The sequence below is a fragment of the Micromesistius poutassou genome, assembly GCF_964030765.1.
Source record: "Micromesistius poutassou genome assembly, chromosome: 1".
Lineage (NCBI taxonomy): Eukaryota > Metazoa > Chordata > Actinopteri > Gadiformes > Gadidae > Micromesistius > Micromesistius poutassou.
Window position 1 is genome coordinate 13,913,476 of NC_140271.1, and position 27,165 is coordinate 13,940,640.

The 27,165-nt window shown below is 44.1% G+C and overlaps 3 protein-coding genes across 5 annotated transcripts in view; 2 read left to right on the forward strand and 1 right to left on the reverse strand.

The window, feature by feature from the left end:
• Positions 1-1,273: 1,273 nt before the first annotated feature.
• On the forward strand, positions 1,274-11,340 carry LOC311395886 (uncharacterized protein; the record flags this gene model as incomplete). The annotated part of the gene is made up of 13 exons (XM_084488784.1): positions 1,274-1,766; positions 1,945-2,100; positions 2,597-2,715; positions 2,896-3,043; positions 4,434-4,552; positions 4,986-6,945; positions 7,784-7,959; positions 8,233-8,324; positions 8,446-8,576; positions 9,118-9,289; positions 9,494-9,629; positions 9,838-9,904; positions 11,336-11,340. 13 exons carry the CDS (start codon positions 1,274-1,276, stop codon positions 11,338-11,340), a joined length of 3,774 nt encoding a protein of 1,257 aa, XP_084344910.1.
• cd9r (CD9 molecule related) lies at positions 10,660-16,637 on the reverse strand. Of its 2 annotated transcripts, none has more exons than XM_084488599.1 (9): positions 16,560-16,637; positions 16,397-16,475; positions 15,196-15,268; positions 14,991-15,088; positions 14,657-14,719; positions 14,354-14,455; positions 13,133-13,225; positions 12,295-12,378; positions 10,660-11,611 (listed from the first exon to the last, which is right to left on the reverse strand). In XM_084488599.1, the coding sequence occupies exons 2-9, from the start codon at positions 16,454-16,456 to the stop codon at positions 11,519-11,521; spliced, it is 666 nt and encodes a 221-aa protein (XP_084344725.1). In that variant the 5' UTR covers positions 16,457-16,475; positions 16,560-16,637; the 3' UTR covers positions 10,660-11,518. The 2 variants fall into 2 exon arrangements, with proteins under 2 accessions (XP_084344725.1, XP_084344724.1); XM_084488598.1 differs by lacking the exon at positions 10,660-11,611 and adding an exon at positions 11,620-11,930.
• A 4,941-nt stretch (positions 16,638-21,578) lies between these two features.
• Positions 21,579-27,165, forward strand: part of LOC311377605 (E3 ubiquitin-protein ligase rnf213-alpha-like) — a 39,703-nt gene continuing 34,116 nt past the window's right edge. For both annotated transcript variants that reach the window (XM_084488174.1, XM_084488175.1), the window contains exons 1-3: positions 21,579-21,708; positions 22,219-22,334; positions 23,571-23,671. In XM_084488174.1, coding sequence (XP_084344300.1) covers positions 22,235-22,334; positions 23,571-23,671 — 201 coding nt within the window. In that variant the 5' untranslated portion in view covers positions 21,579-21,708; positions 22,219-22,234. The remainder of the gene's footprint in view (positions 21,709-22,218; positions 22,335-23,570; positions 23,672-27,165) is intronic.

Sequence of the window (27,165 nt, forward strand, 5' to 3'; positions counted from 1 at the left end):
CGCCTTCCCGCCTGAATGATCCAGGTCATGTGACCCGGCTGACATTCTCTGGTGACTAAACTATGATGCATGGCTTCACCTGATAATAGTATTCTGACCTTAACCACAAAAGAGCCTTATCTTAATGTAACCCGTAATACCTATGAATACCCAACAACTTCTAACCTATTACCTAAACCTAAGCATCTCTAACCTTAAACCAACAAACTGGAGCATCATGGGATACGAGTTTGAGCAGAAAAATTATATCTCATGAGAAAATGAGATAGATAATAAAAATGATATTTCATGATATCTTCATCCCAGCTGCCCAGTGGCATGTCTCAGTGTTTACATCCAATCAAAAACAATTCATCTTTTCTGTTGCCAAGTGTTCTCATGGTTACGGGTGAGTCAGTTTACACCGTGTCCCCGAGGCTTTTTTCTTACTTTTTTCACGCACACTCTCATTCGTCCCTGAGGTTGCTACATTAAACTCAACATGTGATCTCAGTCGGTCTCTCTCTCTCTCTCTCTCTCTCTCTCTCTCTCTCTCTCTCTCTCTCTCTCTCTCTCTCTCTCTCTCTCTCTCTCTCTCTCTCTCTCTCTCTCTCTCTCTCTCTCTCTCTCTCTCTCTCTCTCTAACTTCATATTTAAGTCGGTAAGAAAACATCGCCAGACTGTTGCTAGGCAGCACCTAACATGAGTCACGCCTCTGCAGTGCCATCAACTGCCCCCCACACACACACTATCCGTTTGGTTTAACAGTCAAATCTACCACAAGATAAAATCAGCTTGATTATTGTATTGTTTGACAATACTGCCCTCTCGTGGATCGGATGTGAATGATTGTATTATCGGTTATAATCGAGAAACCTCCAAGCAATAATAATGCGATAATGATGGCGCGGTTGTCATAATGATTATACAGACCCGCAGGGTGCGATTTGTCAAAAAAACAGAGGGGGGAATGCTTTTTTTCTTTCTAATCAGGGAAAAATAGGCAATCAACAGGCCTAATTATTTTTTTAAGTTAATAGTATGCCGTATTAGCTTACATTTCGAACAGTTCATTCATCTTTAATGCAAACTAAAAAGACATGAAACATTTATAAAAAAAAAAAAATCATCTGAATCAACGTCCCCGCTTTTCCGCGGCACCTTCGAGGTGGGTTTTCCAATTAAGACCAATTAATTTGGCGCGTGCACAGGTGTGGCACCAGGAAGTGTTTTAGTGGCCGAGCTTCGTCGCGTGCCCCCCCGTGTTTCTTATGCAGACATACTCGTATTGACAATGCAAATAATCACTAGCGGACACCAAGGCAGTGTCCTCCTTTTGTTCACTATTGCAACCATAATGTATCACTCAGTAGACTGTTGGCCTGCTGTGTCTTCCTCACAACCACGGACACTACTTTCACCTCGTAATGGTTTCAAAAAGGACTGGCCCGTTTTATTATCGTCGCCATCATCAACCACGACACCCTCGAACCAGAGCCAGCCAGAGGGTACCGGGGGAAGACGCTTCCCCCGCGACCCACCAGATGGCTCTGGGATGTTCAGACGGAGAACCGTGTCGAACTTCACACCTCTCAACCACAGTCCCCCGGTCAACCGTGTGAGTCTGGGACCGAATCCGCAGACCTCTGAACAAACAAGTGTGTACTCGCCAGAAAAACACTGCACTCCACTCAAGCTCCGCCTCGGTCCGGGTGGGGTGTCTCCAACGGGTCAGAATGAAACCAGCGGACGTAATGGAGGATACCAATCCTTTTCCACCGTTTCAAGTACGTCTTGTAGGCTATGCTCAACGTTGAGTAGGCTGCTTTGCCTCTGATACCTCAGAAGGCCGTCTGGAGGTCTTTTAAGAGTTAGAAATGTTTAAGTCAGGAGTGTTTGGTGAAAGTTGAGAAAATGCATCAGGACCACAGTGTGTGTGTGTTCATCCATGGTGTGTGTTGGCAGGTCCGCTGGGGTCCTTTCAGCTGAAGGAGGGGGGTCTGGGGGGGTCCGACTCGGAGCAGAGCTGGCTGAGACAGGACCCCATGGTGGAGTGCGGACCGGAAGCCATGAGACTGCGCATCAGACGGAGGCGAGCGGGGCAGCTCCTCTTGGACCGCGGTAAGGGATTACATCTGAACCATTGTGGTGTAGGTGTGTTGGTGTGAGACTTCTTTTTATGAAGATGTGGATACATTTTATATCTCGATAATGATATAACACAAATTGTGTTATATTGTTATCGAGATATGAAATTTATAGACAGAAAATATACTATATAGTACAAAATACAATATAGTATATTTTCTGTATATTCTTTCATTTTTATCAACTAAATCCAAATTAAAGGCACTTTCTACTTTCTCCCTTTATTTGGAAGTGACTTTGGGCCGAACTATCACAACGGGCAGTGCAATGATCAATTTAATGCAATCAATCAAGCTCTCGCTCTCTTTGAAACAGCTCTAATTGTGTGTGTTTGGTTTCTTTTAACATTGTAATGAAATAGTCCAATCTTATATATGTTAGTTTACAATGCAAACCTTTTTGTAGGTTAAGTAAAATGCTTGCGGGAAGGTCAACGTCTTGTGACCTTTCTGATCTGCTATTCTTTCAGGTAACGGTTCAGGGCTGGCTCTGTCTCAGCTGACGGCTGACTGTGGCTTCTCTCTCCAGACCACTGGAAGAGACCTAGCCCTCACTGCCCGCTACCATGGCTGTCATGTGGCTCTGGAGGTACCCCCCACCCCCCCCCCCCCCCCCTGCAAGCTTTTCATTCAGTTAAAAAAATCTTTGAACATTGCTGCTGGGAAGAGGCGACAAGCGCAGATGAATGAATAAGGGCTTGTGCTGCAGTGGATGGGGTGCAGACTGTATTTCAACAGGAGTCACTGAACCTGTCCCGCTTGTTGTCAGGGCCACAGCTATGTGCTGAGGCTGCTGTGGAGGGGGGTCCCGGTGAAGATGTCCTGCCCAGCGCCCAGCTCCTCTCACTGTTGCTCCGCCCACGGCATGACAGTCATCCTACACGGTCAGCCGGCCAGTGCAAAGCTCCATGTGAAAGGTATGCACGCCTTTGTTTTCCTGCCATACACTGGAACACTGTTGTCATGTTTTATAGATCCAGAAAAAAGACCATTTTGTTAAGGGCTCTTTATGGTCCCACGTTCACGCAACGCAAGGACCACGCTTTGACGCAGTCGTGAACGTCTATGGTCCTGCTTCGGGTTTTAGTGAGCGGACCAATCACAGCCCTTGTGGCTGCGTCGACTCGACGGAAGGTTACAATTTTTGGGAGGCGCACGTCAGGCCCTTGCGGTGGACGCAAGGAGGGTCCGCAACCCCATTGCGTTGCGTGAACCTGGGACTATAATCAGCCCTTTATGCCGCTTTTCCACCGCCAGTACCTACTCGACTCGACTCGACACGCCTTATTTGCGTTTCCATTGGCAAAAAAAGTACCTGGTACCTAGTACCGGGTACTTTTTTTTAGTACTACCTCCGTCGAGGTTCCATGCCAGCGGAGTAGGTACTTTTGTGTGACGTAAACAGGCTGCTGGTAACTGATTGGCCAGCGGCTGTAAATGGGAATATTCACTCAAGTTAAGTTGTGTCCGGCGTGGTTGGAGTCCACGAACCCGCTCCCGAGGGGGACACTGATCAGCGTTTCGCCGTGTGTGTCGCTCCTTTCCCGGGGCTAGAGTTAGGCTGCGCGTCGTTATGTGTGTCAGGCGTGGTTGTGTGTGTCCGGCGTGGCTGGAGTCCACGGACCGGCTCCGGAGGATCAGCGTTTCGCTGTTTCGTTTCAGTGTCGTTCCTTTCCTAGGGCTCGAGTTTCGCCTCTATCAACGTTACCGTATGACAACAATAGACGCGTAGTCATTGCGCTTTTTATTTTATTTTATTTTATTTCCCATCATAACCTTTCCCGGGAATCAGGAAATAGTCTTGATCAGATTCAGATTTCCCGGGAATCGCGTCTCCCGTGATTAAAACCTAATGACGACCCGCCCATGGTGGAGAGGTTCTTTTCTACGACCCGCCCACATTGAAGAGGTACTTTTTTAGATGGAAACGCAACCAAACCGAGTTGAGGCGAGTCGAGTCGAGTCGAGTTGGTACTGGCGGTGGAAAAGCGGCATTAGTTTTAGTCCTTAGGTCATGTGTTTAAAAGTTCATAATTTATCAATTATGTATTCTGTTATAAACTGAGTTGGTTGCGAAGGTGTTGCACACTGTACCAACAAACACCAACATCGGGCCAACTTCAGCTGAAAATATTAATTTAGTGATGGGTAATTATAATGGGAATATTAATTTTCCATAAGTTTGGCTAGTGCGGTAGAAGGTGTCGCTTTTCGCTCCATTATAGTCAGTTGACCACGCCCATTGCTGGGATGAGGAGTTTGCCTCATCCCAGAACCAAACTGACGTTTGGTTCTGACCCCCTGTAGTGAGGGAGGTGTGGACCCCGGTTACGGAGCTGGCTCTGAGGTGCGGCTACATCCTCCACCGGCAGGCCCAAGCGCTGCTGGTGAAGGTCCCTTTCATCACCTGTGGTGTCCGGATAGAGGTACACGTACAGTACTACACACTTGCAGTATTACAATCTAGTAGAGGTACACGTGAAGTACTCAGTAGGATTACACACTAGTCCATTTTTATACTCGTCGTCACTGTAAATTAGGGAAAATAAAGGTTATTGATTGATTGATTGATAAACAGCTTCTGCCATTTCCAGTTTAAAACTCCTCTAAATATTCTAAACATTATGGCTTAGTACTGTGTTTTGTAATATAAGCATTTTAAATGAACAAATTAGACTAAACAAAGACCAAAGCCTTTTTATGCCAAGACAAACCTTCCTCTTTTACGGTGCAACACAGTGCAGTGGATGATGCTAACCTCAAGAGGGCAAACAAAGTCACTCAAGTAGTCCAGTGTGTAGATATTCCTCAAAATCTCTAGTACAGTAAGCCTCACCCAGTTGATCTTTTATCTCCCAGGATGGAATTTACAGCCTTTCACTTCAGATAGGAGAACAGGAAGTGAGGCTGACCTGTCCGGACTCGCAGGAGGAATCTCCTCAGCCTCCAACATGGGCGCTGCCGTTCTACCTTGCCCCTCCGTACTACCCCCACCCTGCCTACTCTTCCAGCCCTCCTGTATTCCGGTCATATGACACCTTTCAGCCCACTCCCCAGCCTTCTGTAACCATCAGACCTCCGGCCTGGATTGTGCGCTCAGGTAGTCCTGAGCCCCAGCCAGTGGACCAGAACCACGCCTCCGACCAAAGGTCCCCAGCCACCGGCTACCTGGGCACCCATGTCCCAACCCCTGCTCTGTTCACGATGGAAGGACCGGAAGATTGGAAGTGGGCAGACCATAACCCTAGACCGGATCCTCTAACTTACAGACACACTGAAGACCCCCCATCTCCTTCCCTCCCTGCCAGCTCACCGAAACATGCTGGAGAAGCCGGTCTTCAGCCTCCGAGCTCATCTGACCAGTTTTACCACTTTTATCACCTCCCCAAAATCCCTTTGCCTCTCCCTTCACCAGCTCCACGCCACCATTCCGGTACCAAGACTGTCACTGAACGAAGACATCCAGACACTGGTGGTGGTGGTGGTGGTGATGATGATGGTGGTGGTGTTGAAGGGTCTGACACTGGTGCAGATAATCTACCTTCACCCCACGTGTTTCCAGGCCCCATTGCACCTATTGGTTATTTTGAGTTTTTTCAGAAAATGTTTGAAGCTGCTGCTTCCAAGCTTGGTTACATCGATCAAGACTCCAGTCGCAGAGAAGCCAGAAACAACCCTAAACCACCTTACCCTATCCCAGAGCCTCCGTCACACCAGTACCAATACCAGCAACAGCCTAACCAGGCCCCTGTTGCAACAACTATTTCCCCAGCCCTTTCTCTGACTCGCGGGACCGGACTCCCGATGGGCCCACCTCCTTACGTACCCCATTATCCATTACAACATACCAACTTTTACAATGGTTTGTTTCTACAACGAGAGGTTCCTCCGAATCCCATGCGGCATGAGGAGGTCAGGTTTCGACAGGAAGCCCAAGACAGAGCAGAAACAGTATCTACAGCTTATCAGCAAGGTCTCAAGTCTGAAAACTCAGAACAACAGCCAGAAGATATAAACCAAGAACATGGATCTGTAACTCGCCCAACCCCTCCATTCCTGCCTCCCATCTACCCCTACTTTCAATATCCACCCCATCAACCCATGTACCCCTTCTTCGGCTATCCACCCTTTCAACCAACCTGGAGAACCAAGCAGCACGTACCCAGCCCCACACCAACACCACCACCACCACCAACAACCATGACGACAACACAATCCACATCCCCCACTCAAACAGCAACACCCTCCCCAGACTTTCTCGGGAATCCCCTCCAGAACGTCTACGACCACCCTTACTATTTCTACCATAACCTCTATCGTGGACAGCAGGCCTCGGACCCTTCGTCTCTGAATGGAGATCGTCAAGGTTCGCCTGAAGTGTCCCCTAAACAACCGTCCCAAACATCTGCTTCACCTACCAAGCTGGATACGCCAGATGACCCAGAACTTCTGGACCGCCACCAGTACTCTGATGCCAATGATCACTCCATGGAGGACATGCAACTTATTCCCCACGCTGAGGACCAACAAGCCTCTTCTACCATCATAGAATCTCCTTCAGATGCAGACGACTTCGCTCCTTACCGTTACTACCAGTATTACCAGCCCGATGAGCTGCTAGTGGGTGCTGCTTCTGGAAGAAAGACCTCTGTACCAGATGGCCAGGTTTACCTGGACTCGGCCGCCGAGGACAGCTATGTGGGAATGGACCAGTACCAATCCATGTCTTACCTTGGCGCCTTAAGCCCAGATAACGCTGCACGGCAAGACTGGTTTAGTCCCTTCCAGCCTCTGGACATGAAGGCACAAGGGCGGCGAGGTAAGAAAACCCAGTGGTGATTATGGAGGGTGGGGCAAGACACTGCACAGTAGCTTTAGGTGTATTATCTAAACAAAGCATTATAAAAAAGATTTCCATTATTCCATATAGGGATTGTATAGAGGCTGGTAACGGATTTGTATGAGAGGACTTGCATTAAGACCAGGCTGAGCATGTGCTAGCCTGGCATCGGTAGATGAATTGCAAAGCGCATCCACAAGGCCTCTGGATGCATTTGGATAGGTCTACAACCAATTATTGCAACCAATCTGGTGAAGCAACATCCCGAGATGGAAAGATCTAATCTTTCTTCTCAACAAAAGCTTTAAGTGCAGTAGTTGGTTCTTTACTTAATGTCTCAATGGCAGAATCAAAAGACTGTTCTGCATCAGCAGCAGCCATGCAGCCATCTTTGTTGTTGTTAAAAATGCTCATCTCATTGCACCGTCATTGAATTTGTCCCGCCTCATATTGGATAAACGGTTGAGATTTGTCTATTTTGGCAGATATCTTTTTGTATGGGAAGGGAGCCAGGCCATTACAACAGGGGGAAAAAATCTTTATTTTGAGTTCACCTGTTGAGTCTAGTACTTTTATCAGACGTCAATCTATTCAAATAAGAACGCACCCAAAAGCTGTTCTCAGCCCGGTTCACATGGCAACGCAACAAGTTCTGTTCCATTCCATTTTTTTTCTTTATTCAGTCAACAATGAGGGGTGTGGTTGGTTTGTTTAAAGTCCGTCCCTCCCTGGATAGTAACTTCTGTGTGTGTGTGTGTGTCCTGTGTTCTCCGGGGAGAGAGCTTAAGTTGACCCTTATCTGTTATGTGTCTGTCAGATTGTGCTGTAGGGCAGCACCTCATCTTCCGAGTCCCGGACTGTGTGAAGGGACCCACAGTGTTCTCTGACAGTGAGTCCACAGACAGCAGCAAGGCATCATGCACCCCCCAGAGGCTGCCGTGGAACCCTCAACTCTACGCTGTGCTGCTGCATGGCTGTGGGGTGCGCACGCAGGCAAGTAGTCTCCCCTACCGTATCTCCCTCTCCACCCCTAGCGTACCTCCCTCTCCCTCTCCACCCTACTGTATCTCCCTCTGTACCCCTAACGAACACCCTCTCCACTTATATGCCATTTCCCTAACGTAATGCGAATATATCCTGCCATGGATCTCCACAGAGAAAATCTGGGGAACGGCTTCATTCTTATGAATAAAGTTGTCACGTGATAGGAGCAGATCATTTAGAGTCCTTGGTGAACTTGCATCCCCTCCCTTACTGTCCTGCTAGATTGAAGGTGAGGGCATGATCTACCAGCTGGAGCTCCAGGCCATCATCTCTCTTCCAGGAGACCCAGCCCCTCTGCAGGGCATCCCTGTGAGGTAACACCGCAAGGTCACCGACTCCGAAGTGACCCCCAAACCCAAATGGCTAACTTGCGCCACGATACGGCCTGGATCGGTTGTCTGTAATGACTTTATTTTTATGCATGTCGCCCCTTAGATTTACGGTGGAATGTAGGTCATCAGAAGATGGGTCCGATTCAGTGACTCTGGAGGTCGTGAATCCAACCCTGGTCAGGCCTGTCCAGACCACAGAGCCCCCTCTGGTCATCCAAACAGAAATTGCCACAGGTTGTACTTTAAAAAATAATAATAGAATGATGAATTTTTATTAAACATATTTTAAAAAGACATTGTGAAGCATTTATACCAGGTGAATCAACAAGTGTTTTTTTTTATATATAGATGAGATATGATCCTTACTAAACCAAGCCAAACCAAAATGTGGGAGTAGTAAAGCATGCAAAGGTATTATCGCAATAGTATCAATAAAGCTTCACGTTAAGTGACACACTCTACTCCATCTGTAGAGAACAGAATCAGCTATATGATGCACAGATCTAGCACTGGACTAGCCTTTGCGTTCTAGTTCTGTGTTAGTATCTCTGTTAGCGTCTCACTGGAATGCTAATTCTTTCCAGTGCTAGTCCTGGTGGCTAGGGTTAGGCGGATGGGGTTTGGTTTTTAGAGTTGGCTCCCTAATGTTAAGTTGCTGCAGTTGGTTTAATAGTTTGGGGTTCCTAGGTTTGCAGTCCTAGCCATAGGTTTTAGGGTTGTATTCCTAGGGTTTTTCAAAGGTGAAATATATCAGTATTCCAGCTTTTGCTTCCAGACGCCTCGTTCACGGAGTTCCTCCCGGAGCTCCACCGGCCCCTGAGCTTGCTCCAGGGGAGGCCCCTGCACTTGGAGGTCAGGGCCCTGGGAATGGGCTCCAGGCTACTGGTCCATTACTGCCTGGCCTACATCCAGACCCCCCACCCTGCCTGGATGCTCCTGTACCATGGGTGAGGGGGGATTCTGGTGGTCCTGACACCTTAACCCTCCATTTGACAGTTTCCTACATTTACAATGCAGACGTTTTTATCTTAAGAGACTAGAGTGATTTAAAACAGGTAGTCATCTTGCTCTAGGATGCCTGCAGGTAGTCTGCGGACATTAAGAATCGTTCAGCTAGGGGTCTAACCCTCACCATTCTTGTTGGGTTCCAGGTGTTGGAGCCAGACCCCTCTAGGCCTGAGCCAGCCAACCCCCTCCGCCCTGAGAATCACCATCCCCCACTTCCTGGGCTTACCCCCTTCCTTCCAGCCACCCAGCCATGGACCTTCTGATACGAAGGATCCTGAGGTCTCTCTCTCTTTCGATAACACACAAAAATTGTCTGTCTGCGTCTCTCTGTCTCAAATGAGCTATTTTGGCACAGGAAATAAACACATTTACACTGTCAAATATATACATTTAAAATAAACAAATGTAATCATTTTATGTTTTTAGTTTATTTCTGGTTTGAGATGGCGGAGGGCCTCTTCTGACCTCAAATGTGCTGGTCCTGCAGGTGTTCTTCCTGTGCTACAGCCAGGTGTGTTCCAATGCTGCCGACTGCTCACTTCACTGTACCGGCTGTGAGTCACGCACACACGATTACGATGGATTATTTACATGTTGTCCTGACAGTATGTATTGTCATTAATAACTATGCTATTACAATACTAATACTAATAATTGGTATATAACACAGTAGTGTATTTAGTTTTTTTTAATGCGTCACATAAATTTTTTCTGGAACGGTAACTTTCAAATAAAATGGTGGTTTTTAAAGTCTCACAAATTCCATATTATCAACCAACAACAAATCATTTCTTATGTTGTCTTTGTAATTTAATCAGCTCTGTACTTGTCTTTAAAGTATAGTCATGTTTTGATGTTACTTCGGAAACTGATATGTTGGCTTGGGGATTTTAAGACAATGAAGGTGGTTGTACCTAGACTAGGGAGGTCCAGTCACTGCACCACACAAACTGACAACTGCCTTTCTCTCTCCCCAGGACCAGCACTACCATAAAAAGAAACTTTCAACTGTAATAACATCATGTAAATATATGAAAGTGAATGATGTAAATAAAGATGTGACACTAGAGGATTGCTTGAGAGGTATTTTTTTCAATAAAATATTGAATCATTGCACCATCTTTTTTTTCCGAAATTTCTAAGTGAGTAGGTTGTCTACTGACTGTAAGGGACGACTTTGTTCATTAAGGGTTTTTTTTATTTCAACAGAACACAAACACAGTTTAAGAGTCTACAGTCAAACTTGGTTCTCATTTGCAAAGAAATGTAGCCGGTACACATGATGAAGAATAACTTATTTTTAGGACACTTTGGACAGCAGAATATTTGATTTAATAGAGCATGATCATGGGAAGATACAGGCAGCAAAGTTACCAAGCATACATTCAATGAGACAATAGGTGTACATGATTCTTATAGGGAAATGTTCACATCATTGGTAGTGAAAACATAGGTGAGGGAGTGACCATTGCGGGAGAGACCAAGGTAATTACAATACACTAAGGGTGAAGTGGACATGTTGGCAAGAGTTAAAGGAATCAATAACAAAGAAGTCAGTCAATTGGCTTCAGTATCAGACTCAGTGGCTACAGTGGCAATGCAAATGCAAAATATCCAAGAATGCATAGAAATTCCTTTTCAAGTGACTAGTAATTATGTAACCAGGGTTTAAATAATTTGTATATATTTGTATAGTTACGATTGATATTTCCAAAACAACCAGGAAAAGCTAGGAGTGTGAATCTATATTCACATGTTAATCATTAAAATAACATCCTTCCACATTTACCTTTTTATTACCGAATGTGAACTATAATTAATATGAACATTACGTTTTCCATAAAAAAGGCTCATGTCGCATTGCACTATGTACGTGAAAACAACACTTTAGAGCAAGACCTGACACTCGACCTATTACATTATTTTAAATATATAATAAAACTAATGTAACTACAAATTGCCCATGTAATTTCTCACATGTGCAGTTTAAGAATACCAACTGGAATAAACTTTCAGAATACCAACTGGAATGTTAAGTGAACGACGGTGCAAGGCTACCAACAATGCAACATTTTCTAAAAAGGGTTATAAAAACCAGACTGACATATTCAAAGTTGTTTAAGGGGAGAGGAGATGACTAAACTGTGGTGGTTGGGCAGAGGAGGAGCTCAGTAAATGCTGATGTTTTGTGGGACGGGCTGGTGGGTCATGCGTTTCTTCTGAAGTCCCAGGAGGATCCCAGCAGCCGCCATGGTTGCTACCTGTGGAAGGAGAACCAGAGTATGGGGAGAAGGAGGAGTGGGGGTCAGGGAGACCGTAGGATAGGAGGTGAAGCCTGCTACCACATGCCTAACCAAAGGGGTGAGAAATTGAGGAGGAGCAGAGTTAGGCCTCTGCCAGCAGGTCGGGTTCCATGGAGGTGAGGATGACACCGTCACCAGGGTAGAGGTAAGGGTAGAGGTGGGCCTGGGCTTGGGGGACAGAGATGGAGGCCACAGACTGGGTGAGCTGGATGTAGCGAGGGGACGCAGCCATCTTCAGAATTTTGTACAGAGCCAGACTGCACAGCAGACAAAGGAGCTGGAGGTGGAGGAGGGGTGAGGAGGATGGGTTGGTGGGGTGGAGGAGTGGGAGATCGAAGATGTGGAGTCGGAGGAGTGGGAGGTGGTGGAGGGGTTGGGAGGAGGTGTGAGGAAGTTGTGTGTATTAGGTAGTTGAGAAGGAGAAAAAGAGTGAGGAGAGGAATAAGGCGATGGGAGGAGAAGAGACATGAGAAAAGGAATCCCGGTGTAAGTCCATCCATCCAAACATTCATTTATTAACTTCCCTGTTTAGATTTGGGTGACCAGGGACTTTAAAATCAATTTGCTACAGACTTCTCCCACGCATGAAAAGTGGGGATGCGACATTGCAAGTTGCTCTTTAACAGACAAGGTGTTCTTACCATCAGTATTGCGTTGCCGTAGAAGATGCCCATGGCCAAAGGAGGTTTGGCAGAGAAGACGTCCAGCAGAACAGTAGGACAGGGCTGGAAGGAGGAGGCATTAAGCAGTCTGTCTAAGATAAGATTTAAGAGCTATCATTTGGGTGTAATGTATTAGGGATACCATAGCACTTCGTCAGCTGTGAAATGCTCCTTTACAACTCTTGAATCTTACAGCACCTTCTAAAACATTTCAAATGTGGGTGTTCACGTGGACAAAGCGGTAGGTTTGCAACCAAATCGAAGAACTGCATTTTGCTTTGATTCAAAGGCACGATTACGCCGGAAATTAAGTGGTAGACTCAAGTTATGTTATTATTTGAATTTAACTAGTGTAAGTGTGTTACAGACATTAAGCATTAGCCTCAAGTATTGTAATGTTACTCGAATAATGTCTATTGATGACTATTTTTTGTGAATTACATTACATTTTGTACTGAAGCACTGTATAAAATAAATAAACTCTAAACTAGCCTTATTCACTTAAAAAACTTTTAAAACAAGAAGTTTCCTACTTCCCGCCTAAAAATTTGGCGCACCAGGCAGAACCATCCATTGCCAACCATTATATTAAACAAAAAACATGACCAATTTTCTTTGGTGTATTACAAACATGAAGTGGTAGCCTGACATGTTAGTGTAATAACACTAGTGTTAGTCTAAAGGCAAAAGTGTTATGTCACTAGTGTTAGTGTATTACAGACATGAAGTGCTAGACTGATTGTTAGTGTAATAACACTAGTGTTAGTCTAATGGCACTGGTGTAAAGTCACTAGTGTTCACTAGTGTGTCTACTTACAGACATGAAGCGCTCAAGGAACCCTGAAGTATCAGGGCAGATGTCGGAGACGGGGTCCAAGCCCACCACTCCCACGGCTCCACAGCAGTTCAGCTTCAGAAACAAGGAGAGCAATTAGAATACAAAACAATCACAAAAAACCTAGTGCTAACACTGGTACTTACCCAAGTACACCCTTCCCCGTCCCATTACTCCCCCTAGCTCTAGATTTGAGCCCTAGCCCTAGAATTTGCGCGTTCCCACGGAGGGGTAGGGTGTTCCAATACTCCAATACCTCACTTGCAGCTAAGGGAGTATCACAAATTACCCAGGATACCTGCGAACTCAGCAAGCGGCAATTTTCGCATGTTTCCCAAACAGTTATACATTATGTTAAATATTTTACTGATGAACTGACTTATCATCGTCTTATTTTCGACACAAGGGTCACATTTTCAATCTTGAATGAAAATAGTAGTTAGGCTTCTTCCTGTAGTGTAGACACGTCGATGCTGCGCGTGACGTAGGGGAGCATGTTCTCTACGCTAATTTGAATAATATTATTTATAGTGGTTTCTCATTCCATAGCGAAAGATCTTCCATCTCACTTCCCTCTTTGAGGGGACTTTACTGTGGAGGGAACTCAAAGCAAGTGTTCTCGTTAAGGGGAGAGTAATGGGACGGGGCCTTAAACCCCTTACAACCCTAGTACTAACCCTATAACTTACCCTAATACCAACCCTTATACAACCTTAGTATTAACCCTACTACTAACCCTAAAACAAAACCCTAATAGGAAACCCAAAAACTTATCCCTGATTGGAAACCCTTACCCTTCTACCAAACCATAGAACGAAAAACCAAACCTTAAACCTGACCCTAATTGGAAGCCAACAATCTACAACAAAGCCCTAATCACCAAAACGAAACCCAAACACAGTCAGAAACCCTCAACCCAAACTTAGGGTTGGGGTTAGGGGTTCCAATGGATTGTGTTTGAAGGTTTTGTTTACGGTTCTAGGGTTGGAGTTAAGGGTAAGGGTATGGGTTGGGTTTAAGGGTTTGGTTTTAAGTTCTAGGGTTAGGGGTTTTTATTGGAGGGGTTTGAAGGTTTGGTTCTCAGTTCTTGGCTAAGGGTTAGGGGTTCTTATTGGAAAATGTAATTATATTATGTAATATAATTGATGGTATGAATGCAGTAGTATTGTAGTATTATGGTAAGTATTATGGGTTATTACGTACCGTGTAGTGCATCACCCTGAGGGTCCCTCCAACCACGGGGTCTCCGGCGGTGATATAGATCGTGTACAGGAGGATGTAGAACTCAACCAGACGGTGGTCCACCTGCAGGAGAACCTCCGTCAGACCACCGTCGCATCCCTGAACCATTTCACTTCAAACGTACTTCATGTCTAATAAGTAGTACGGCGTATCACAAGACTAGGACATGGTAGTATAGCATCACCAACTCAGCAGGCTCCAGGAACTCCCGTCACACTGAACACACACTCACACACACACACACACACATACACACAATCTTACCTTTTCTCGTTGGACGTAGAGGGCTAGCTGGGCTGCCATCAAGATGGCCAGCAGAACACAGAACTGTGAGTAAGAGGGAGGAAGATGAGCTACAGTATGGGGGGGGGGGGGGGGGGTAGGTGATGGTTGCTAGGCAATGATTGCTAGGTGAGTGATGGTTCCTAGTTGAGGGTTGTTATGGGATGGTCACTAGGTAAGGTTTGCCATATGAGGGTTGCTAGGTGATGGCTGCAAGGGGAGGCTGGTTGCTAGACAATGGTTTCCAGGTAATGGTGGCTAGGTGAGGGTCGCTAGGTTATGAACACTAGGTGAGGCAGCATGTGGTACATCTCACCGATGCCAGAGAGGAGGTCTTGTTATTGCAGCCGCCAAGGTCTCCGGTGATCGCCGTGATTAGCATCACAATGCCAACCACTATCAGCACAAACTCCCCTAAGATAGAGAGAGATAGAGAGAGAGAGATTGTCTTATAACACAAATCCTTACTTGTATATATTGCAGATTATAATACCAGAGCAGTGCTGTAGACAGATACTCACCAGTCACGAGAGACTCGTCTGGGTAGCGAGCTCTCAGCCACACACCGACCCCCAGAAAGGCTAGACCCACCACCTGTCAGTTAATTAATCAATCAATCAATCAAACTTTATTTGTATTGCACTTTTCATGCAAAAGTAACACAAAGTGCTTAATACAATCCCCCCCTCCATTCGCTATGACAACCCATACCACATCAGGTTCACTATGACAACCCGGACCACATCAGGGACAATATGACAACCCAGACTGTAATCTTTGCAATTGTTATTACTGTCCTGTTATTTCCTTGTGATTCATTTAAAGTAGACAAGATAATCAGTAAAAAATTATATTCATAACATTAAGGAAAGTAGGCATACATGGGGCAATATGTTTATATTTAATAGACTTACTTATTAAAATGATCAATCAGTGAGATAAAAACACCCAATAAGGGGGTTTATTTTTATGTTTCTTAGTTAAAACCCGCACTATGTAACTATTCTACTGTATCCATTTACTCTGATCTGAACTAGAAGGTTCTCAAGAATATCCAAAAAAAACATTTTTTTTTCTCTACAAATCGTTATGCTCTGGTCCACCGAAGGGTCCTTGGCCCCTTGTTACATCTAAACAATCCAGGCCATAGTTATTGAACGTGCATTTTCTGAGGAAAATGTGTGTGGTTGCATGAGCCAACTCGTTGCTTGCGCAATTACCTGCTTGCATGCTGACATGCTAATGTTGGCAAGGCCAATAAGCAAACGGTTAAGTTTCCTGTCTGTCGGCTACTTTAATGGGCTTATGATTTATTGCATGATTACCTGACGATACAGAACAAACTATCTAGACGGACCATATAGCCTACTACCCGGGTAGAAGGTCCGTCTCGATGGACTTAGTAGGACCCCTAATAATAATAATAATAATAATAATAATAATAATAATAATAATAGGCTATGGCACAGCATAACAATAGCGTGGCTTGCTTTGCAACCACACTAATACGTCACATAGGCCTACTATTCTGTGTCTTATTAATGTGTGAAGCAAGCCACGTTGTACTGTAACGGTGTGGCTTACTTAAAAACCACGTTACAAAATAAAAATAAAAACCTGACTGGGATTGCTTATTCAGTTAAATGATTGCATGTTGATGATTATGTGCATCATTAAAGTAGGCTATCGTTACCCTTAATGTGTAGTTCTACTCATACTTACAGTGTACAAGATGTTGAAAATCAGAATGACGGATTTACACAGTATGCCACATACGCCCATGATGAATCCCTTTGAGAGTCTGCGGAACGTTAAAAAACAGTTATAGGCCTACATTTTACATCTTCCAAGTATTTTGGTATAATAAAGCAAAAACATAACATACCTGCTGAGGTGGCTGCTGACGATTCCTTGTTTATACAACGAGTCCCAAACTAAACTAAGGTGTGTGCGTTTATAGCAAAACCGCAATTCCCTCCCACTGATCAAATGCAAGTATTTCATTGGCTGAAATGTCCGACAGGAGGATGAGGGCACTGGACTATAAAGGGATGGGTTGTTTCCGCAGAATCGAAACTTAATCAGAGAAGTGAAAGTAGGAAGTACATCAAAGCAAATGCGTCCTTGACGGTTGTATTATTTTAGAAACGAATGTGAAATAACTATGCCTTGTGTGTATACTACAGGTGTGTTCTGTAATCAAAACCGGGGACATGGAGTTTGTCGGTCCATACATCAACAAAATATGAAGAAAATATTTCTGAAATGACAAAAAAGGACCCATTTACGTTTTGAAAATTCGTAGGTGTTAAGAATTAATTCTTATTTATTCTTATCACCTACTGTAGTACAATATGGTGAAGTAGGACTTCATGCCCAATGGGTGTGTGTTTGTCAAAAAAACAGCCAAAGTATCTACTGGAATAGGGAGAGACCTGGAGTCTCCCCATAGCAGGGGGACAGGAAAGAACAGGGAGAGCAAGTGGTATGGCAAGAGGAAGACCGGTGGGTAAGGGAAGAGGGACGGCACAGCAGGGGAAGTGAGCAGGATACATGGCCAATACCCATGACCAAAATGGCCAGCACACATGGCATCACTGTTGTAATTAGTGTATGCAACATAACTCCTGTTATCTTCTTTAGAAATATCTTCTTTTTTATAGAATGATAGATGGTCATGATTAGGCATTTTTCACTTTTATTTTTCAATTTATTCCTGTTATAATGTATATTATATGGTTATATACTGCCTTCTTTATAAAGCATGGCATATTCAAATAATAGTAAGAGTATGAGCGATTGAATACAGAAGCAATGTTTTTATACACGGTACAAGACATTTATTTATATCTATAGAAAAAATAGTTTAAGTAAAAATGCTGCTTTGCGATGAATTTTTGCGATGATATTTACATTGAATAAATTAAATGATACTGAAAATATGTAAGTGCAACTCGTTCAGTGGACTGTTGATTTTGGAACACAGGGTTCGGAGGAACGAAGTTGTAGTTTACGTTCAGCTCGTCTCTTGTAGTGTAGAGCTGGCCCCTGTGAGGTCAAAAACATTGCATTCAGATGAATAGGAATAACCATCATTTTCTTGTAACGACTAAATCACACCACACCTGGTGGCATGTCATGGCACCTTTAAGGTTACAATATATATACTGATTATTACACCAACAAAGCTAATTCTCCAGCCCAATTATATAGGCCTATATTTACAAGGGACGTTATATCCCGTCGTTGACAATAACGAAACTGTTGAAACTCAAATTGGGTTAGGGTGTCGCTGAGACTTGTACAAATACATTACTCGTTGTCATTCATAAAACACGAGGATCTTACAATATGACTGACTGCATTGTGCTATCATCCTATAATACGGTTGTTACACGTAGACAAGATAGTTACCGTTTTCCAACAGTATCATCGAAATAATATACTGCATACTGATGTTAGTACGATTATTCCGATAACGTGAACCAAATGGTGCTTACCTGTCTTTCAGAACACATGCTGTGAGGTTGGTCTCTCTGTAGTCCTAGCTCCTCGACCCTCTCCATCTTGGGAATGACCCCCTATGTTTACGCTCGTGGGCTCTCTCCTCTGGTCAGATAATCGCCTTGGGTCGTTTAAGTCACCCGTACGTTTGCGCTTTACGTGGGCAACTTCGGCAACAGACGTCGCGACACACTGGACTGAATAATTGTGTGCCATCACGAGTGAGCCATAAAAACAGTATGAAGAAAACAGTGGATTGCGCTCTAGTTCGCAGACTTGATTTCTCACTCCGGTGTTTCCCGGATGCTAGTGGTGGAGGACGTTAAAGACTCGACACATTTGCCCGGGACGTTTCCAAGTGCCGTTTTCCCCGAGATCAGAAATGGTTGGAAACATTTGGGATAATGAAAGGACAAAAGGAAAAGTCTCTTCATTCGAAATCCTTGATACAAGAAATCTATAATCTGGATGGGGACGAAGCTTAGAGACTTGTTAAGCACAACAAGTGTTACACCTGCAACAATGTAGGCCTACCCTGAGTGAATTTGATTATTATTCAATAGTAGCCTAATTGCGGATCTTACAAAGTTTAACAAGAAAACAGCTTCTTTAAGGTGGATCTGGGTGGCTCTTAAAAGAGCTTTTGAGTTTCCACAACAACTGGTATTTATTTTATCCACCGAAACCGTACAGGGTGCGTCCTTGCCTCTTCAGGGCATAGACCACATCCATGGCGGTGAGTGACGGTCTTTCTCTTGGCGTGCTCGGTGTATGTGACGGCATCACGGATCACGTTCTCCTAGATTCCACCGGGGACGTAAGCGCCGCGGTCACCGCTGCTGATCGCTGCCACTCTAATCAATGAAACCATCCCCACCGGGCGCGCCGCGGAGCGTCTCAGCGGCGTCCCAGGAGCGGCGCACCGCGCCGCAGCGCTATCTTTACGCAGCACTTCTATTTTGACGCGAGCCGTTGCTGAACCGCGTCAATTTCCACAGAACAGATCGAGCCGGGCAGGAAGTTAAATAATAAAAGCCATAGAGCATCCGGTCAATTTTCAAAATAAAACACAATACTCAGCTCATGTAGCCTATACAACTTCACATCAACATTATGTCATGACCGGTGGCACCAGGTTAGCAGTCAATCAATCAAAGGGTCTCAGAGCGTCGGCAACATGGACGACGAGAGACTTATTATCTAAGTGGAGCAACATAAAATCATTTACGAAATCAATCATCCTTTTTATAAAGACAATGTGAGAAAGGATTTCCTTTATCCACACAGTTAAAACGTTCAGGATTATCGCGTGATCTCGTGATCTCGCATGAATACGGCTGGCTCGCAAGACAGCGCGCGCTGCCGTTACGCGCCCGGTGGGGATTGACGCAGAGCACAGGACGCAGCCGTTCCGCGGCGCTTACGTCCCCGGTGGAATCTACCGCGGGTCTCCTCGTAGATCAGACCGGAGATACGCTTCACTCCTCCACGGCCAGCCAGACGGCGGATGGCGGGCTTTGTGATTCCCTGGATGTTATCACGGAGAACTTTGCGATGACGCTCGCCCGTATTCCACCGGGGACGTAAGCGCCGCGGAACGGCTGCGTCGCGGAACGGCTGCGTCCTGTGCCCTGCGTCAATCCCCACCGGGCGCGTAACGGCAGCGCGATCTGTCTGAGTTTTGGGGTTTTCGGTGCCATTAAAATAGCATTTATAATCGTTTACTACTTTAAAGGCACCGACAATCCAAAAAGCCAGTCGAAACTAGATGGAAAATGTGTGTCGTTCAAAACGTGATGCAGCTTTTACTTCTTCGCCACCTACAGAGTTTGTTATGTACGATCATTCAAAACCCCCATATTATTTCCCATAGACATTTGACCGAGGGAACCGGAGCCTCGGAGGCGGGACTTATTCTTTAGAGGTCTATACACACAGCTATGACGCCCATTCAGTTCCGTATCACTCCGCGCCTTACTTGAACTGTTTATTTATATATAAAAACAATAACATAGTTCACTGAAGCCTAAAAATATGTTAATTGGTGGAGAGGGTGGAAATGTTGTAAAGCAATAGGCACACGGTGAGTGAACTGCTCGATAGTAGGCTAAATTGCGGCGAACCGTCTCTAGCCTTCTCTCTGAAGGACGCTACAGTGTGTTGCATAGCAACCGCTGCACACTTTGCAGGCAGCCAGGAGGGACTACATTTTTGTATTCGTTAAAAAAAAAAAATGCTTTTCCGACTTTCTCGCTTTTTCAAAATTGAGGGTGTCTATGACTTTCATTTCGCCATACTTACGTAACCGTTTTATAAAAGCAATAGATCACTTCAGTCAGTGAAATGTTCTCATTATAGGCCTACCACAGTTAAAGGGGTCGCCGACAACCCCTCTATCAGTGTGGCTCAGGATCCTTGTTGGCTGGTCATTTTGGGCTTTGAGACGACTTACTTTCTGCGATCTTATTTCAGATATGAGTGGGTGTTGTCTTCATATCAATAATCCACAACCAGTACTAGTTTAGCTGGCTTTATTTATCCATTCCGTATAAGATTAACAAGGACTGACTTGCCGGTACAGCATCTTCTGCTCTGGCCATATAGTGTGGCCCTGCACTAACTCACCATACATAGAACAGTGGCGCCCTCTAGGGGCTACAGGCAGTTACTATATAACTGTAGGCTATGTTTGTTCAATACCTTTATGTTTTGTCTCATAATGGCGTTTCACATTGGCACTTTTTCGTTTCAGTGCCACGGTTTCTGAACATGAGACACACTGGTTAAGTGCTCCCAGTGGGAAGTATTGTGGTGGATAATCCGCATTTAACACTATAACTTAAATAAGAGAGTATGAGGAGACCGGAGCAAGAATGACAAAATACTTTATTTTTTACTCGCGAACAAGTAAGAGCAAAGCCGAGTTGGTTTGACAAAAAACTCGAGAGCTAGTCACGGGCCCCTTCTTATATCTCCCTTTCTGTCCATCAGGAATGTTGTTATTTGCAATATTTCTGCACACACCATGTCTACCTAGTTTCCCAATCTGTTGTTTTTCCTCTATGTCAATGGGTAAACACATAAGTTAATCAACAGAACTTATGACAGGTCATAGTTCGAGAGGGGTCTTCTTAAGCTTTTCTTCACCATTGTTATATTTATATAGCATATAGGCCAGATAAAAAGTATATGTTAGCATAATAATGTAAGGTGAATTTTTCTTCCATAGTATAAACAGAAATGGTAGTTAGTAGTTCCATAACGGTATAACTATGATTCATGTGTTTTCGTCCTCGCTTTAGTTTACAGGAAATCCCCGTGCGGTGGTCTCCAGGCTTGGTTAACGCCCATTTATTATAAATCGAAACTTAAAGCCCCTCTACCAATTCTCCCCCGCCATATCACACGTAGTTATGACACGAGGCGACTGTGGACAAGACGTTCTCCACGCTGTCGCTTCTCACAGACTGAGATGATGGAAACTACGAGCTGACATCCAACTCATCCGAAAAGAAAGAGACGTGACTTTGGTAGGCTGCATGGTGTTATTTTTTGAGCATATTTGTGCATGCCGCCTGACATTTATGTAGGCATTAACGTTTTTGTTTTTTTTCGGACACTAGTACAACAATTGCGAAGTAGCTTACTCTATTATGTTATCATTCATACCTTACTAAGCACAATTTGGAAGAAGCTACAAGCTGTGATTTCATCATGCTAATCAAACTGCCAAGCATACAAACTATTTCATTTTTGATAAGCAAGAAGGTCAATCTTTTTTTTCAATCCGAGTTGGCTCATAAGGGAGAATAGCTTCCTAAATGTTAATATGCAGACTGCTAAAAGGGATTCATGTAAACTGTTGCCCACGCCTCGTAAGGGAAACTGAAAGAGAAAGTAAAGTGACGCACGTCACGTGTCCCACCGACAAGAAGATGTCGGTGGGATAAGACCATTTAAGAGAGTTTTAGAAGAATTGAGAGTGAAATCATTCTGCTCTGTTAGCATAATCCTGCCTTACATTCTTTCCCCCTCAACAGAGACAAAGAGGCGAAGATGAAGTGTTCCAGTTGTAAAAAGGTCGTTAAAAAGACTGCCAAGTTTTGCAGTGGGTGTGGACATTGCCTTACTACTCAACCTGTGAACATGAAAAATGGTTAGTAAACTATTAAATATTCACTTGACTATGTATTTGTCTATCCTATCCATCCATCTATCTCTGTCCTGTGCTTCCTGCATCACTGCCTGCTAACCACTGTCTGCAAAACAAAGTTAAAAATTTATGTTTAAAATACACATAAAAATGTGTTAGGGTTGTGCCGATGGACGATGTCATTGTCCATCGTGATGGCTGACCGACATCATGATGGAGATGCCCCCCCCCGACCCCCGTCAGACACACACTAATCCTCCTAGTCTCTTCTATAGTTAACCTAGAAACTATAATTAATGCATATGCATGCTATTTTAAATATGGTAGCCTATGCCAGCGATGTGACTACCGCGATCTGATCGCATTTCTCGAGTCAGATTACACAGTGCCATGTCGCCAAACTATGACTGTGCGGCTGGAGAAAATGTACAGTGAAGCAGCAGCCTCGCTCCGTGAGATCCTTTCCTTAACGGAGAAAGTTGCCATCACCACCGATGCTTGGACAGCGTTGACTACGGAGGCGTATGTGACCGAGACCGTGTATCATGTATTTCATGTATTCCGCACACTGCGGAATACATTAATTTTCGTTTCCAAATATTTATTTAAAAAACGAAAATATCTGTTTTAGGTGTGTGTTAAATTAAATGGTTTTATATCTTAAACAAATTCCGTTGCAAATAGGAGGCGTGCAGCATCAATATCCTAACTAAAAAAAGTAAGTCGGCCAACGCAGACACATTTTGCAGATTGTAAATTGTCATGAGACATTGTAAACGTTCACAATCCTGCTCTATGCTCTGTGATATTTTGTTTATAATCATTTCTATTAACTTCTGCGAGGCACATAAAGTGGTCATGTAGATCGGTCGTCTGCTCGTATCACACATGAGCAGATCTTGCACACAACGTCAGTCGTGTCCCTTGGCTGTCCACCCCCCCCCCCCCCCCCCCCCCCCCCCCCCATCGTGATGTTTTACTGTAAACATTGTCACCTGCCAATTTAGGGGACATCGGCCAACCCTAGTGTGTGTATATATATAGGCCTATATATATATGTATGAACATAAAACATAAAGTTAGACTAACTTTAAGTACATATACAGCATACTTCCCATAGAACTATGATAATAGTTTAGCTGAAAATGGTTCACTAAAATACTTATGTTGTGGTAGCATCCATTTTGCTGACGTTGTCTCTATACTTTAATACTTAATCATTTCTGACTCAAAACACAGAGAGAGATCCTCTTTCAAATACCTCGGACCCAGTGCCTTCCCTGCCCGTGGAAGAAGCGAATGACTCTGATGGGGGGGACTCTGATGACACGAAGAAGCAAGTATGTACATGTGGTGTCACATAATTATCTTTTTGCATTATCAGTTTACATTTGTTACACATCCCTCTAAGGCCCTGTCCACACAACACCCGTTTTTTTTAATTTTTTTAAAAGTTTTCTGTTCCGTCAAAAAAAAGGTATATCAGGCCAGTAGGTTGCGGTGTACCTTTTCTTCTCAAATATGCCAAAAATCCAGAAGAAAACCCAGAGCCTGCGTACAAGGTCTTTCTACTCCATCGTGTGGTCATTATTTTCAAAAAGCTACGGTTCCGCCTGTACACACTGCGCCCATAAGGGCTGCTCTCTCCTTGGTAGTCCTTATAGATGTACTGTATGTATGTATGTATGTTTGTATGTATGTATGTTAGGGGTTGGAAGACCTTTCTATGAATGAAGTCGACACAACGTCAACTAGTCGTCGATGTCGTCATCACATACACACACACACAAAAAAAAAACACTGAGACAGAAGGGCTGTCCAAAATGTATTTGGCAAGATTTCTGCGCAGGAAGACAACCAGCTCATTACATTAAAGGGATAGTTCAGGATTTTGGACATCGGGTCTCATTTCCAAGTGAGCCAGTGTGTTATTTATCATTGGAGACCGTTTTCAACTATTTTCATTCAGTCCTTCTATTTGCATAGATCGCTGGTGCTAGGCTAGCGCAAGTCGACGGGACCTGTTATCCTGCCAATGAAAACAGTCTTACCCACTACACAGTACACCCGAAGCGAATCAATTATTACGCCATACTATCAGTGTAAATGTCTGTGTTGATAGAATAATGTTTGAAATTAAACTATCCTTGTATCACATTGCATTTTGAGGGACTTGTGTCTCAGGAGCAGGGTAGTTTATACTTCCATATAGGCTACGGCAGCGGACTGATATTACCTCTGCAACCGGATCTATTATAGTTTATTTACCTGCTGAAAAAAACTATCTGCATAACGGAGCACCAGGACTTCCCCCCCCTTCTAAATCGAGTAGTGCTCGAAACATTCTTCTCCTTCGATAAAATCAATTGGAAAAGAAGACCCAGACCCGATGGACCCAACGGCCAGTTGTCGCTCTTGTAAGTGTGCAATCCAAACAAAATGTTATTATTTGTTGCCTAGTTGGGGTCCATACATGAACAGACCATATCAATTCTTATATATGGTATGTTCATACATGGGCTCCAAGTCTGCTTTATAGGCTAGGCCTACACTTTACCCTTGATGTACAACCACAGCCTCAGTCTAAAGAGTGGCCGATAATCGAGAAAGCTAAATCTAGCCAGCTATTACTATGTAGGCTTTTTAGCCTAAAGAATTCAGCAAATTACCCAAGTTTAATTTTGTCTTTGCTAAGAGCCTGCTCCCAAGGCTTTGCTAAGAGCCTGCTCCCAAAAGCTTACTTGTTTTCCTTCTTGGCCTACCGAATCGTTCTAGAGTAGAGGCCTGCACGGGCCTAAAATTTCAGGCCCGGCCCGGCCCGGACCCCTGGCAATCAGGCCCTTACCCGACCCTACCCGACAAATTAAGCAATTACTGAGCCCGAGCCCGAACCCGAGCCCGACTAAAAGGGTCCGCTATTTAGACATGCCGGTTTCCCGAAACTTCGGTCGCGTAATAGTTTCTCAGAAAGCCGACTTGAACAATTAAACAAATAATACTTTTAACACACGATTAACCCTTGCAAAGACAAGCGTTCATGAATTTAATTAGACCTCAATGTCGAAATAACGAGATGTCGCAATAGCAGCATGAAACGGACAGCCAGGATATATGACATTGGTAAATCTTATGCGCCGCGGGAGTAGATAAATGAGCAGCACACATGAGCTCCTTGTCCATAGCCAACTTAGTAAGCACCGTGAGTGAATGAAATAAAGGAATTAAATCACTTTGAATTTAATATTTATTAAATAAGTGTTTCCTACACATAGGCCAATGTGTGGCGCTGCGCCACAGATTGAACAACGAGCGCCACAAATTGATTCCGCAATGCTGCCAGTCCGACATGCTCCCATTCCGACAGTCCTGTGCGCGTATGCAAATTAGCCATGTGCGCCAAACAGAAGAAGGGCCCTATCTTGCGCCCGGCGCAATTGACTTTCTGCACCGACGCATGTGTCGTTGCTAGATTGCACCCGGCGCAAAGCTGATTTTCCCCCGCAGCAACCAGGCACCACTACACTTGCATGTTAAATATTATGATGTCAAAGATTATTCATACGTGTGAAACTGCATAGAAATAGCGTGTAGATTGTGGAAACATTTTTTTTTCCATATAATAATATAATAATAACAATAATACATTCGAGCAAAGTATATTCCAGGCTTCCAAAACAAAATCTAGTTTTAGGGTAAATGATTGGTTAAATGATTTGGGAAAGAACAGCTGATACAGCGGTAAGTTGTACTTTTAAATCAATGCATCTGCAAACACCGTACAGCAAACACATATGTTCTTGACTCAGACATTGTGTACAAGCCCATTACTTTTAGGATTGATGAGTATTTGATCGTGAGAAAACATAGTTTTACCGCGAGTGAGTATTTAATAGAATGAATGAATGCGGGTGATGCTTGGTGCGTGTGTGTGTGTGTGTGTGTGAGCGCCCATCTGTCTAAACACACGCAAATTAAACACGTAAGTGTATGAGAAGGAAATCGAGTCAGTCGACCTGCGATAAGCAGCTGATTCTGAACGGACTCGTCTTCGAGGTGGACGTGTTCTAACGCATTTTTAATCAATGAAATGTTAACACAACAGTATATATCTGACCATTTAATTTTCGAAATTTTAGGTGAAGCCGAGCTTCCCTTGCAGTAGAGAAGTCGCCACTACGAAAGAATGCAATGTATCCAACTAGCGGGATCTAAACAAACTAAGCTCCAGCGAATTACTACAATGCAGAAGTAGTGGAGAATGGCGAAACACAGCAACTCTAGCCTACTCTCAACCAAAATAAAAATAAAAATAATCGCCGCCCGGTGCAGCAGTGTGAACTGCCCAGTTTTTAGAACGTCTCAGCCCGTCGTTCTAAAAAGTTGCGAGTTGCGAGTTGCGAGTTGCAAGCATTTGCGTCGTGAATCTTTGGTCTGAATTGGGCTTTATTGGGCTTTTAATCTAAAAAAAATGCACAATCCTTCTGGTTATCTGCCCCACTATTAACCTTCTTGTGATGATCGTCATTAAGTAACAAATATTTGCCAAGATTGGTCGGATGCTTCAATTCAATATGTTTTTTTGGTAACACTTTATAATAACTATCCGTTATAACTAGTTAATAGATCATAAGTAAACTGTTAATTAATGAGTTATTAATGACTTGTTAAGTGTTTGTTAACAGTGTTTGTTAAGGATTTGGGGTTAGGGTTAGGGTTAGGGTTAGGGTTAGGTTAGGGTTAGGGTTAGGGTTAGGGTTATGGGTGGAAAAAATGGGTGGAACAAGTTCAAGGTACAGAAATTTGATGTGATGTTTAAAATATCAAATTTTTGTAC

What these genes read in the sequence shown, in the direction of transcription:
- cd9r (XM_084488598.1), bottom strand. Translation starts at nt 16,456, where the DNA reads ATGGGCGTATGTGGCATACTGTGTAAATCCGTCATTCTGATTTTCAAC. An exon ending in TTTTCAACATCTTGTACACT is followed by an intron (nt 15,269 to 16,396) that starts GTAAGTATGAGT and finishes ATTAACTGACAG; the next exon opens with GTGGTGGGTCTAGCCTTTCT. An exon ending in TCTACGTCCAACGAGAAAAG is followed by an intron (nt 14,456 to 14,656) that starts GTAAGATTGTGT and finishes GTTCTCCTGCAG; the next exon opens with GTGGACCACCGTCTGGTTGA.